The sequence below is a fragment of the Cavia porcellus genome, unplaced genomic scaffold (assembly GCF_034190915.1).
Source record: "Cavia porcellus strain 051 isolate PalLab524CR breed Dunkin Hartley unplaced genomic scaffold, mCavPor4.1 scaffold_26, whole genome shotgun sequence".
NCBI classification, from domain to species: Eukaryota; Metazoa; Chordata; class Mammalia; order Rodentia; family Caviidae; genus Cavia; species Cavia porcellus.
The window spans coordinates 47,380,679-47,394,223 of record NW_026947509.1 but is presented as its reverse complement, the minus strand read 5'-3'; the positions used below and the strand labels follow the sequence as shown (position 1 = coordinate 47,394,223).

At 38.2% G+C, this 13,545-nt stretch overlaps 1 protein-coding gene across 36 annotated transcripts in view; it reads right to left on the bottom strand.

Moving 5' to 3' along the window:
- The window catches only part of Map2 (microtubule associated protein 2), a 269,697-nt gene that overhangs the window by 66,800 nt on the left and 189,352 nt on the right, over positions 1-13,545 (bottom strand). For all 36 annotated transcript variants that reach the window (XM_063237389.1, XM_063237391.1, XM_063237397.1 and 33 more), the window contains one exon: positions 5,129-5,410. In XM_063237389.1, coding sequence (XP_063093459.1) covers positions 5,129-5,390 — 262 coding nt within the window. In that variant the 5' untranslated portion in view covers positions 5,391-5,410. The remainder of the gene's footprint in view (positions 1-5,128; positions 5,411-13,545) is intronic.

The window sequence follows — 13,545 nt, the reverse complement described above, 5'->3', positions numbered from 1 at the left end:
TTAACCTTTTTTCTTTGTAAATGAAGACACTAATAATGGTGACTATCCAAATTCCTTATACAAAATGGCATACTATTTGTATAGAACCTGTGTACATGTTTCCATATACTTCAGATGATCTCTAGATTGCATAGAATACCTAATACAATATAAAAGCATACAGTTTACAGTTGATATGCTGTGTTATTTGCAGAATAATGACAAAAGTTTGTACACGTTCCAAATAGGTGCAGTACGTTTTCCAAATATTTTTGATCCATAATTGGTTTTACTTATGGATGTGTAACCTATTGATCTCGAGGGCAGGCTGTATTTTCATAATAGCCGTTTAAGCAGTTCTTGAGGGACAAGGAGGGAATTAGAAAATCTTTTCCTCTCTATTGATGAAGAGTAACTAATGCTAAAATCACAACATATTTCAGAACATGTTAAGAATCAGGAAACTACTACACTGTAGACACTGGTGTTTGCTGATGATCCTATGATCCGAGGCTAGAATTTGATAGACAGCTAAAGGGAGACTAAATGATGAAGATGCCAAGTACCTGCCAAGTCACATGCATGAGATTATAGAAACTAATTGCTCTTCCTGTCCTTAAAATGTTACTCAAAGGGTTACTTGTTCCAATTTGCCACTTTCTTGGATGAGTTTCCTGTCCAAGGATTGCAGAGTGTATGTGTCTGTCTTTCTGTTCTGTCACAAGGGATGCTATGTTATTTTGACACAAAGTCTAAAGTGAGTTTGGACCCTGCTCCGGGTAAGAAGCATGAAGACGAGGGGTTCGGTCACCACTGAGTGGGGCATTTGTAGGGACCAGGAATGCATTCCTTTGCTTTGCTCGGTAAAGTGAAAAAGAGAGGAAGGAAGAGATGATCACAAGACATTGAATTTCTTATTCATATTTTGAAAGACAATTTTTAAATGTTGCTATCATCTTAATGTAAGAGTTTTCTTTAGTGGCTAGATTCTCAATATCCTATTTCTTTCCTTATGCTTCTGTGGCAAAGTTTTGAACAAGAACACCTAAGTGATGAGAAAAAATCTCAAAGTATCAAAGATGATAATTGAGAAAGTAATTTTACTTCTTTCTATGGACTAGCTGTAAATTGTATGGAAGGAGATAAAACCTTGAAGAGTACATTGTAAAGAAGAGTGATCTAAAATATTATTTTTTTCTAACATTCCTTATTCTTACAGCCGTTGGTCTTAGTGTAGGAGATCAAAAAAATAATTGCTATGAAATAGCATTTTAAAAATTATTATAGCCCATAAATAAAAATGAATTCTCCAAAGGGTGTGTTGGGGAGAATAAGGGAAGAGCATTGGTTGAAGTGGGCCCAGTCTCTGGAAGGATGGAAGAGTGGAAGACTTGTTGGGTGCAAGCCACTGACTACAACATTCTGTTTATAGAGATGAATGGAAAGAAATAAACTGCAGAAAATTTACGTCTAAACATGAACAGAGAGCTGGGCACGGTGGTGCACTCCTGGAATCACAGCACCTCTCAGACATGATGAAATCAAGCCCAATTCGGCATAAAGTAGCAATATCTTTCCCAGACACCAACTTCTGATGTTGTACAAGTGTCTGCATATGCATATCGGGAAACATGCCAACACATATATTTGTATATAGATTCTTCTAAAAACACATTATTGTCAGATGTGGTGGTATATGTCTATAATCCCAGCACTCAGGAGGCTGAGGCAGGAGGACTGTTGCAAGTTCAAGACCAGGCTGAGCTGCAAAGTGAGCTCAAGGTCAGCCTGAACTGCATAATGAGACCCTGTCTCATAAAAACATGTGAGAGAGAGAGAGAGAGAGAGAGAGAGAGAGAGAGAGAGAGAGAGAGAAGAGAGAGAGAGAGAGAGAGAGAGAGAGAGAGAGAGAGAGAGAACAAACTATAGAAAGAAAGACAATAAAGAGTTTTGGGACTCTATCACGCCATAGAGCTGAGGACTTGATGTCCCTGAGCGGTGTTTCATGGGAAGTGTTTTAAGTGCCTGTCTTTATCTGCTGCTTTGTAGCTACTGTTTATTTTTCTGAGTCAGGGTCCTGCTGTGTTGCCCGGCTTAGTCTTCATCTCAAAGGCTCAGGGGATTCTTCTCTCTCAATTTCCCCAGGAGCTGGGACTATAAGCATCTAGTGCCACGCCTAGTCTTTAACAGGGGAAACTGCAACACACTGATAGAGTGTAGCTGGATGATAAAAGAACAAGCATGTGTACAGCTTCTTGATGCTCTTTAAAACAAAGCAGGATCTCAGAATATATTGCCAGCTCATACCCATGGTATCCACCATCAAAGAACAGCATATTTAAACACCACATTTGAGATTTAAGAGCACCTCTTTTACTGGAGATGATTCTCATCACATAATTTATTAAAGTTATCCATAAATCAGCAGTGATAAACATTATCATTTATTAAGCTAGTGCTTAGAGAAAATTTACTTGCATATAAACTTCTCATTAAAATATTATTTTATGGATGAGGAAATAAAAATTTTGCGTTTTCTCTACTTATAGCTTTCCACGTTGAGATATTTTATGGTTTCCATACTTCAGCTATTATTTTGGAGAGAGAGTTAGTTTAAAATTATAGTACAGCTTGGGTTGAAAAAAGCTCTGTGGTAGCTGACAGCTTATTATTTACCACCTCTGTCACTATGAACATACACATAAGACTCTGCAATCAGTCTCCCAAAGATAATATAAAACTCCTCCATACAAGTTGAGCTGACTTTGAAATTAACTCAGGGTGCTCCTGAAACCATCATATAAAAGAAACATCTGTTAGTATCTTTTTGATGTATTTTCTCAAAGAACCTGGCAAGGGCAGGCTGACCCAGCAAGTACATTTTCTGTGATGCTCTTAAATACTTCATTAAGATCACCCAACAGACGGAATAGTAAACGATGTTCTCCACTGCTTTCCTGAACAAGTACCACAGTTAGCTAGCATCAGCTGATGACTCTCCAAGAGACAAAGCTAGATTTTTAAGTCATTTTCCCAATAATTTGAAAAGTACTTGCTTCTTTTCGCATTCAGACATTCATTCATTCACTCCCTCCATACACATTTATTGAGGATCAGAGATGTGACACTGGTGGGGGCGGGGATGATGATGATAAGAACCTTGGTCCACCATGTTATCTCCTTTGCTGTCCTCAAGCATCGCCCTCTTACATGCCCTCAATTGCTTGTGCCTTGACTCCTTCAAAATCCTCTTCGTTAACACTCTGGACATGCACGCCCCATCCTCTTCAGGTTATATCACGCCCAGCTGCAGAAAAATATTCCTTGACCAAGAGTACACTCCTTTACAATCTTATCTGAATCCTCACTGTGACTAAGAGGTGAGAAAATATTTTAGGTTCATTCTTCACTGCAGTTTTTCTCACTAATATGTTGTGTAAAGCTGTGTACAGCTTCTGAATCCCTGGAATCATTATGGGGTTGCCACCTTCCTCTCCCGCTCTGCATGGATTTCTGCAAGGTACACGCTTTTTATCAGAGCAACCGCTAAAAATCCAGCTTTCAAAGACATGTCATCTTCCAAAGGAACACAGTGTTATCTGTTGCTGAAACTGTGTCTTCTTGAGTTAATGGCTCGGGTGATGCTGGACAGAGGCTGAGCGTCATGATGTTTTTCTTAAATATTTAAAACCCCTTCCTGTAGCCACTGTGGGAGGTATCTGAGCACCATTTGAGGAGTTGGGCTTTTAGTATAAACAACCCCTCCTTAAATCTACCTTTCTATACTTCCCACTTGACCCCACAGACAGTTCTTTGTATCTGAATTTGCTTCATGCACAGGTCTAGTACACTGTAACAGCTCTGAGCCACAAAGCTCAGGACACATTTCTCATGCACACCCCCGCGTGGAAGCTAACACGGCACTGTGCATATAGAAAATTCTCCACAGTAGGGTTTTGTGTGAGTGGATGTTTAAAACTTTCCCTGTGTACTCATATACTTTCTTCTCTGCCATTTCAAATGCTCTTGGTGATTCCATACTAAAATTTACATATGTGTCCATGTGTATCTGTCATGTATATGTTTATGGGGGGAAAGCTGGTGCTAGAGATGAATCAGGACCTTACTCATGTGAAGGACACACTTTACCACTGTACACATTTTCACATTTTTAAAAATACAGTGTTCTATCCATAAGTGTTTCAGAGTAATTGATGATGAAATACAGAAAACTAACCCTTAAACAAGCAAAGGATGATTCTGAAAGCAACGTAGCTTTTCTTCTTCTAAGTTGCTCACTCTTTTGCATGGTAAGTTCCTGTATACAAGTTAATGAGCTGAAATATGTTAAGTTCTGAATTATAAAGGGAAATGATGGTGACAAATATTATAGTGGAGGCTAGTATTCCTCTATGCCTTCAATGTAGCATAACTGCTATTAGAGATAATATAATCAGTGATAGAATAAAGGAAACTGCTGGAAGAAGTCATATTTTGGTTCTATTTTGTTTTGTTTTTTGGTGTTGGGGATCGAACTCAGGACCTCGCACTTGCCAAGCAGGCACTTGTGCTTGAGCTAACCCCCTGGCTCAGAAGTCATATTTTGAAAAGAAAGTAAACTATGTTATGTTGTCCTGAATATCGTCTTTAAGTACCTGTCTGAGAAAGTTAGAAATGGTTCCTGTGTCTGTACATGTATGTTCATTGTGTTTTTTCTTTTGAAGGTTGTGGAGATGGATTTCACATATCTTTCTATAAAGTAAATAGATTTCTAATCAATCCTTAAATTTAGGCTCACTGTCATTCAGGAGAATCAAAAAGAAAACTGAAGTTTTTTAAAAAATAGATTAAAATGCTGATAGTTTCTAGCAACACACACACACACACACACACACACACAGAACCATTTGTCTGTAAAACTCAAAGCAATAAAAATTAAACAGGGCAATGAACGGAGACTACAACTCATTTGGGTGAAGTCAGACTAGCGACCATGTTTTTTCTCTCTCTTTGGTGCCTATTTCTCCAGACCAGCTGGAATTTCAGCCCTGACCCCAGTGAAAGAAGATAAGCGTGGTAAATTAATTCACTTTCAGACTGCACTGACTACAAAGCAAAACCGAGAACCAGCACAGTGGGCCCAAGTTACCTGCTGTTTCTCTGTCAGCTGAGGTCAGCTCTCCGTTGATCCCGTTCTCTTTGGTATCTGAATAGGGGCCCTGGGCCCCGTGGTCTCCGTAGGCAGCCTCCTCATCCTCTCTGTATGGGAATCCATTGGCGCTGCGGACAAGTCCTTCCCCGGCCCCAGCCTGGTCCTTGATTTCTGGTGGATGTGGGTGTGCAGATGCGTCTGCTAACTGAGCTGAGGTCCAGTGCGGTGCCTTGGCCTCGTCTTTCCGTTCATCTGCCATTCTTCAAAGCTGTGCAGTTTCTGCAGTTGGAACAGGAAAAACAATAACCATCCATCACTTTGGGGAAATCTGATCTCATACCAGTAGTATGGTATGATCTCATACCAGATTGGCAAAATCTGGCACATAATCAGTGGTTTGCTACCATCAAAAAGGTATTTCAATACCCTCTTCCTTATTTTTATTTTTTATGGTGCTGGGAAATGAACCCAGGATCTTGCACATGTATTCTATCGTTGAACTATGTCCTCAGCCCTCTCTACTTTGAGTCAAGGTCTTACCGGCTGTCATGCTGACCTCAAACTTGCAATCTTTCTGCCTCAGCCTGCTGGGATCACAGGCATGTGCTACTGCACCTGGCCCAATAATCCTCTCTTAGTATCAAGAGCACATCATTGCTGATTCCCTATGTAATACAGTTTCTACAGTATTTATCCCTTTAATATATGAGGACTATCATTCTACATGTATTCTTAGGAAAGCTAATGTTTGGCATTTAAGGACAAATCTTAATTCACTTTCACTGACTTAAGGTCTTGAATATTGAGTATCCATTAAAGGCAATGGATCCTTCAGCCTAGGGGAAGGAAGTCTGCAATAGGGGAAAAAAAACTGGATAGAAAGAGTGAGAGAGAAATGATTAAGGTCATTGCAAATCATTCTCAGATCACTCTTCAAAGAACAACCTTCAGTGGAACCTTGGAAAGACAGTGGCTGATCTTTGGGTTTAAAAGTTCAATTTAAGTCACAGACAGACATGGTTTTCTGAACATTGTAAATTAAGACAGTTCTGACTTAATTTTCCAATAGACTCTCTTTATCCTTGTCTATAAGGGATGATATTTTCTATTCTACAATTTACACAGAAAAGGGATAAAAACATAGTGTCAGGCGTATATCTAATTTTACAGCAATATTTCACAGTCAAGTTAAATAAGATCTGGGAAAGCTGAATCACTGACACGCATTAGGAAGCGAACTGTCTGAGGAGGAGGTGTTCTATAAACGCTGAGCGGCTGACGCTGCGCTCCTGTATGGGGACACTGTCAAGTCTGGAGATGTAATTGATGAGAGGCGACTGACTCTCAGTTTGGAAAGCTGTCACCAATATTGTAGCCTCATTGATGGCTTACAGTTCCCCCAGTAGGAGTGAAGGCATGGAGATGAATGCTTCCGATGGAAACCAAGAACACTTTCCTGTTTTCAAAAATGTAAAAGCGAAGACCTCCAAACAAGTGAACAAAAACTATGTTAAGACAAATCTGTTTATTGCCGAGCCCTGTGTAGAAACACCGCACACAAATTCAGCTGCTATGAAAGTAAGCTCTTCTGTAAGATTCCCAGAGCATCTATTTGCTTCCCACTGAATTTCAGAACAGTCCTCACATCCCTCTGCTTCCCAGTCATACTAGAGGAACTAGATGAATTCATTCATTCAGATAATTCTGATTCAACAGTGAACTGTCCCCCAAACTCTTTACCAAAAGGGTTCTGTGGATCCTTTGTAAGGACACATTTGACTACGGTGTGAAGTTCGTTCTTCAAACACTGATCCAAGGCCTTGTGAATAAGAGAAGGAACATTCCTGCTTCACCACTATGGGCAAAGACCGGTATCTATAGACTAGCTTTCTTATCTGTAAAACCAGGACCATAATTCTTAGTTTATTGGCTTGTGTCACCATTTATATCTATAAGTCCCCTAGGTGCTCACATGCTCATAGTGGGGGCTGTGGGAAGGTGGCTGGATTATGGGGCTCGCAAGGGATTTGCTGTTAGGAGGTGGGGTCCGGTCAGCAGATGCAGGTCACTGCGTGTGGCCTGGAAGGGTCCATCTCCTCCCCACTCCCGTCTGTCCTCTCTGCTTCTTGGTTACAAGGCAATAAGCAGCTTTTCTTCACCAGGGTCTTCCACCAAGTCACTGACCGATCAATCAAGGACTGAAACTTGTAAAACATGAGCCAGAATAACCTCTCTGCCTTTCAAGTTGCTAGTGTTGAGTATTTTGTTCCAGCAATGAAAAAGTGACTAATATGGGTTGTTACAAAGTTAAAACAACAGTCCCTGCTATGCCCAGTAAATGATATTTATTACACTTGCCATCGTTTTACAATTATACTGCCAGTTACGATTCCATCGATCACATATAAAACATGAGAGTAGTTTTTCTGGATTTGTTAAGGTAGTAATTGGAGCTCAAAAACTTTGTCAAGTACAAGTAAAAATTACTTATAAATTTGTCCTCAGATTTTACGCAAATGCCTTGAACAAACATTCCAATCCAGACCTGGCACATGTCCCGAGAAAAGAGTCTGAGTGAAAGAATCAACCATTACGTGCGCACCTATGAAAAACGAGCTCCATTTTTATTCAGACAATCCTGTAACGCTCACCAACACACTCTCCTATTGTCTTTGGACAAATACTGGAAGACCCAATGTGAGAATCTAATCGTCACACTTCTTGAGCTGCTGTGTCTTTATATGCCTAGGCAATGGGAGAAGACAACCCAGATTCAAGTTGTGACCTTCTCAACTGCAAAATTTTGATAGATTTGCCACCAGTATCTGAACCATTACCATGCCCGGCAACTTGTCTTCACTATTCCTGAGCCAGAATTAGAATTTCCATATTCTATGCTTATGTGGTCCAATCTCTCATTCTAAATAGGAAACTTTTCATATGGGCACACATCTTGCTAAAGAGTTGCCATGAACCCACATGATTTCCCTATTTTGAACACCTAATACTAGCATGGTACTCATTAGAATTAATGAAGCAATGTACATACTTTATTAACTATTATTAGCTAATGCTTATCTTTTATTTAGTTTTTAACCTAATGTTCTTTCAATTTACTTTAGGCTCTCACTTGGAGTACATGTTACCTTTAGTTTTTATCTCTCTCTCTTTTAGTTCTATTATGGCTTTGATTTTCAGTCTTAAGGGATTCAGATCAAATAAATTGTAAGACATCACTGCTGAAATTTGCCTGATTTGTTGTTTTCACGATTAGTCTTAGGTTAAATGTTTTGGAAGGGAACACTGAAGAGCTTGAGAGATGTGTCAGCTAGACAGGTAATGTTTACTGTCAGCCTTTTGAGAGCTTTCGAGAGCTGGGCTGCTGGACACTTCCGTCTTGGGGTGGGGGGTATGTGAGGTCTCCCAAGCCATTGGCCACAGAGCCATTTTTAAATTTTTGCAGATAACATGCTTATTAACATCTCCAAGAATATCTGGGACATGTTTGGATTTGCACTTTGGCCCATGCTTAACACTGAGGGTTTTAGCCATTCAATATCCATAGTAAATAGCACAATGTAGACACTCATAATTCTCAATTAATTTGACTGTGTCCTTCCTCACCCTGAGGGCTCTTGGGAACAGATTTCCCAGGAACAGAAAATTCTCATCTTGGAGCTGAGTGTAGCTCAGTGTGGCTCAGTGGTAGTGGTATTTGCATATATCAAGCCCTAAATTCAATCCAAGTACCTGGAAAAACAAAAACAAATACAGTAACAAACCTCATCCTGACTGTAACACAGCCAATGCCTAAACAGAGAGAGTTGTATTTTGGAAATATCCATTGACAACTATAAGATAATTAGTCTTCAAAGAAGCAGGCATTTATAAAATGAATCCCTTTAGTGTTTGATGTGTAAGTGTCCTGGATTATTTTCTTCATAATTAATCAGTAAAAACTACTTTTGGAAGAAAGATAGCTAACCACACTGATTTCACTTAATACCTGAATCACATATAAATTTATGAGCAGAAAAGCACCATATAATATCCTGATATGATCATTAGGTAATATTTCTTTTTTAAAAAATTTTTAATTAAAGAAAGAAAAAAAAACAAAAAAGGGTAGAAATAATACATAATTTCAAAGAAAAGATAAACAGTAGGAAATCGCTAGTTGATGATTACATATTGTCCTCTTACAAATTGTTCAAGTTACAAAAGTGAAGCATACAAAGTGGACATTCAAACAGCAAGACTGCGAACAGTTCTGTTCAGCTACACAACAAAAACTTAGTAATATGGTTATCAAGCCTATGATAATATTTCTTTCAATGGGTGTAGGTTAATCAGATATCACGTCTTAATTTATTGGGCTTTTAAAATGTACTAGTACAACCATCTGTGAGATGGCAATCAGTTTAGGGAAATTTTGAGATACAATCCATATTGCTCTGACAAAACTACTTTGACAGAAAATATCATTTAAACAGCTTCTCTCATTTCTAAAGGGAAAGCTTCCTGAATTAAAGGAGACACTATGTGGCCATCATTATATGTGGTCACAACTTCTTAAAATATCACTCATAGGATAGTAAATTTCTAATGAAAGTTTTGGAGTCACACTTTATCACTGTTGCTCATAACATAATTAAAAGTGATCATCCTTTAATTTATTCTTTCTAATGGATTATTGTTTCTATCTAATTTCTTTGGAACTTGTATGAATTGCAGAATTAAAGAAGATAAGGAAGTTGAGTCACAAGGAAGCTCTCTACAAAGCTATACAAGGAAATCTATGAGGTACCAGGAGCTGTAACACTCTATTCTGACTTTAATGGGGAAAGACTCTTTTTCCAAGTACAGAGTCACTGGACCCATAATCTCTGGTTTGATGAAGCAAGCTGAGGAAGTTTCCCCCCATCTCTCCTGCAAAGCCTAGCTTGACAATGTGGACAAGACATCTAAGTCCAAGAAACCGATTTATAATTTATAACATACTGCAATGGGATCTTAGCTGCTAGAATTAAACCCAAATAGCAATACGAGGACTTAGTTATCTGTTATATGGGTTTAAAAAGAGAAATCTAAGACATTGAAGTGTCTACTTATGTCAGATAAGATATTCCACTGGGCTTTATCATATCTTTACTTATTACAGGGCCTCATTATTTTTTCCAATTACTACACACAGCTGGAACAGCAGGTAAGGGAAGACTTTGTGCTGTTACACATGTTAGTTAGAGATGTGTGCAGTGAACTTCCAGCTTTGTTGTTAAACAATTTCTTCTTGATATTTGAGAGCTCTCGAAGGTTGGAGGTCATTAAAAGTTAAAACTTCAGTCCTTAAAATGCCAGCTCTGCCTCAATAGACCCCCGATTTTGCTCCCCCATTCTAACATGGTAGGCAGAGTAGGCAGGATGCTACCTCAGCTTCGGGACCACTGAGCACCGCCACCCTCTCCTTCAGTGACGGATAACAATGAATGTATGATTCTTCAGTGCCTGCGGTGTGTCTCCAGGCTTTGGTGACAATGTTGTGAGGCAAACTATGAAACTTTGGATTGATCAGACTTCTAACCCACTGAAGATTTAACCTATGTCATCTTACATGGGAATAACAAACTGCTATAACCAGACTATGACAGTTTCCACAGATTCGATTCCAGCTTGAGGGCTGGCACATGGCTGGGTGGCATTCCCCATGTTCTGAGTTCGAGCCAGAGAACATAAAGATAAACAAAACAACAAAGGAAGTAAAATAAATTCTGAGTTGAAATGGCATGTGAATTAGTTTGCAGTTACCTTTTTGTGTATCAGAGAGAAAAAAATTTACTTTCCCCAAAGCAGCTTGAAAGTCTGCCTCCAAATTTATAAAACCTCCCTTGAAACAGTATCTTGTGTGATGTCACTGTCCTGTGCATTAAAAATCAACATAGTAAATTGATTTAAACTGGAATTGAGAAAGAAAATAAGACTGCATATATTTTGTTTATTTCTTATAATTCTTAGACTATTAGGTACTATATCTTTTCTTAAATTTCTCTTTAATTACCAGAAACTAAATTAATTAGTATTATTAGTGTTAATAATAATGTATTTACATCATTGTAAGTTATTGTTACTGTATTCTGTTCTTTATTATAATTAATTACAAAAGAAATATTTTCTGAAACTAAATTTTATGGCATAAATACATAAATAAGTAAATAATTACTGCACATTTTACCTTCCAACTTTTTGGTCCCATTTATTTTGAAAGTAATATACATTATTTAGCATTCAATAACTCATTTTATTCATGTACATACATTCATGTGAGTAATAGATGACATAGACATCACCAAAAAATGCTTTAAAAAGCATTAACTACTATTTTAGACCTGATCGGTTATAGGCTAACCGATTTAATTTAGCAGAAAATTTGGATTTCTTGAAATAAATAACATTACTTAGATTTTTTAAAAAAAAGTATTTGTCCTTTGCCCATCTTTTCGGGAATAATAATCTTAATTATCATGCAGGCAAATACTGATAATAAGCAAAGGATAACTTTAAGGAGACAAATGACTTACACTGGAAGCAGCCAGCTCACACCCTTATGTTGTTTCCTTTAAAAGATTATTGAACTCCATGTGGAGCTCAAACATAAGGCACTTAGCAGCTGGCTTAGAGAAAGAAGGCTCTTTTTTTCTGACCTGTATCTATCATTTGACAGTCTGAATAATGCACATGAAAAAAGTTTGATATACCCGGATGTTCTTGCATTTTCTGTTCTTTACAGCAAATAACAAATGAACATGAGGGTTTAAATGTACCAAAAAATGGTTCTTGAACACACAGGCCCCTAGGGTTTGTAGGCACATGAAAACCAGGTGCAGCTGTCACTCTCTCTCCATTATTTAAGGAGAAGAAATAAGAAGACAGCAGAAGAAAATAATCCTGACAGCTCTGCTATCTTTCCGAGCTACTGATGAACTGATTTTCTCTAGGCAAACCCAGAATTTCCAATGCAAACCTAAGACACATTTTACTAAAGAAGAAATTATTTCCTAATTTTCCATCTACTTTTACTTTAATCTTTGTAGTGTTTTTATGTTTCCATTAAGGTAATGCATTATTAAAGCATTTTCAATCAATTACTTCTGACTATATACAGTGCATTAAAATGTTAGGCCTGGGGCTTGCAACTTAGTAGTCGAAGAGGCAACTCTGATGCACTCTCTAAACCTTGGTGCATAAGAACAGGGATAAAACAAATGCAATTCTGCTGTGAAAACTATGACTAGTCCCCAGTCAGTCTATCGACATCTTCGAAGTGCCTTTGGACTATTTATTTCAGATTGCTTCCTGGCATTCATGAATGGTTTATAACAGAAGTATACTTGTTTGCTTTCTTTACCTGCCACAGCCTTGTGGAGATGTGATGTAACAGGCAAAGGGTGAATGCATGGCGGATAATTCTGAACTCATAAACTCTCCAAAAAGTAATGGGATGATTTAATATCTAGGCAATTAGATTGCCTAGATATGTATGTGCTGAAAATACCATGAAGTGGGGTAGAATTTTTCTCCTGGGATTCCCATATAACTAACAACCGCACTGTTTTTTCTCTTGGAATTGCACACAGAATGAACACGGAGCACAGAAACAGTCACTGATTAGGTTATTACCAGTGGGCATTCAACACAGTCAAAGCTTGCACAAGGAGAAGCACTGAAGATCCTGAAATCTAAACCAAAACCACGTGTGTACTGGACAGACATGTGTCTACTGTTGTGACACACTTGGCAGGGACACTTCGAGAATGTTCTCTCTGATACATTCTGTAACATGTCAGTTCAGTCAAAACACCAGGATTATAGTTTTGTGCTGCTCCATATCCAACGAGGAACAAAATAACAAAACAGCCAATTATATAATAGCATTAAACACATGAGTATTGTTTCTTTTTTCTACAGAGGCCCAATTGTGCCTCACACTATTAATATCTTATCAGGCTACACAACAGCTACTTACTTTAGTCGCTAAAAGTAGCAGAATTTTATGTACGATCTGTGCATTTGCTTATAAATACCAGGAAGTTCTAAATTTCAATGTGTGTTGATAAAGTGCCTACAACTCTTGTGTCCCTCTTTGTTTTCTATGCAAAAGGTGGAGAAAAGTTCAAGAAGACATGAAAAGCTGCAGCTGAAAACCCAGATATTTGCTTCATGACTTCTCAGCTTTTTCTCAGGCTGATTGTAAAGTGCCTAAAATGTATAATGACGCGTTCTTTATCACACAGTACAGCTAATTAAATGAAAAAGGCTAGTGGGTAATGTACTATTCCTGGTGGTGAGGAACATACAATACAAAGCAAATCAGTGTTAGGTTACTGTTAGAATTAGAAGTACAATAAAGCATGACTCCA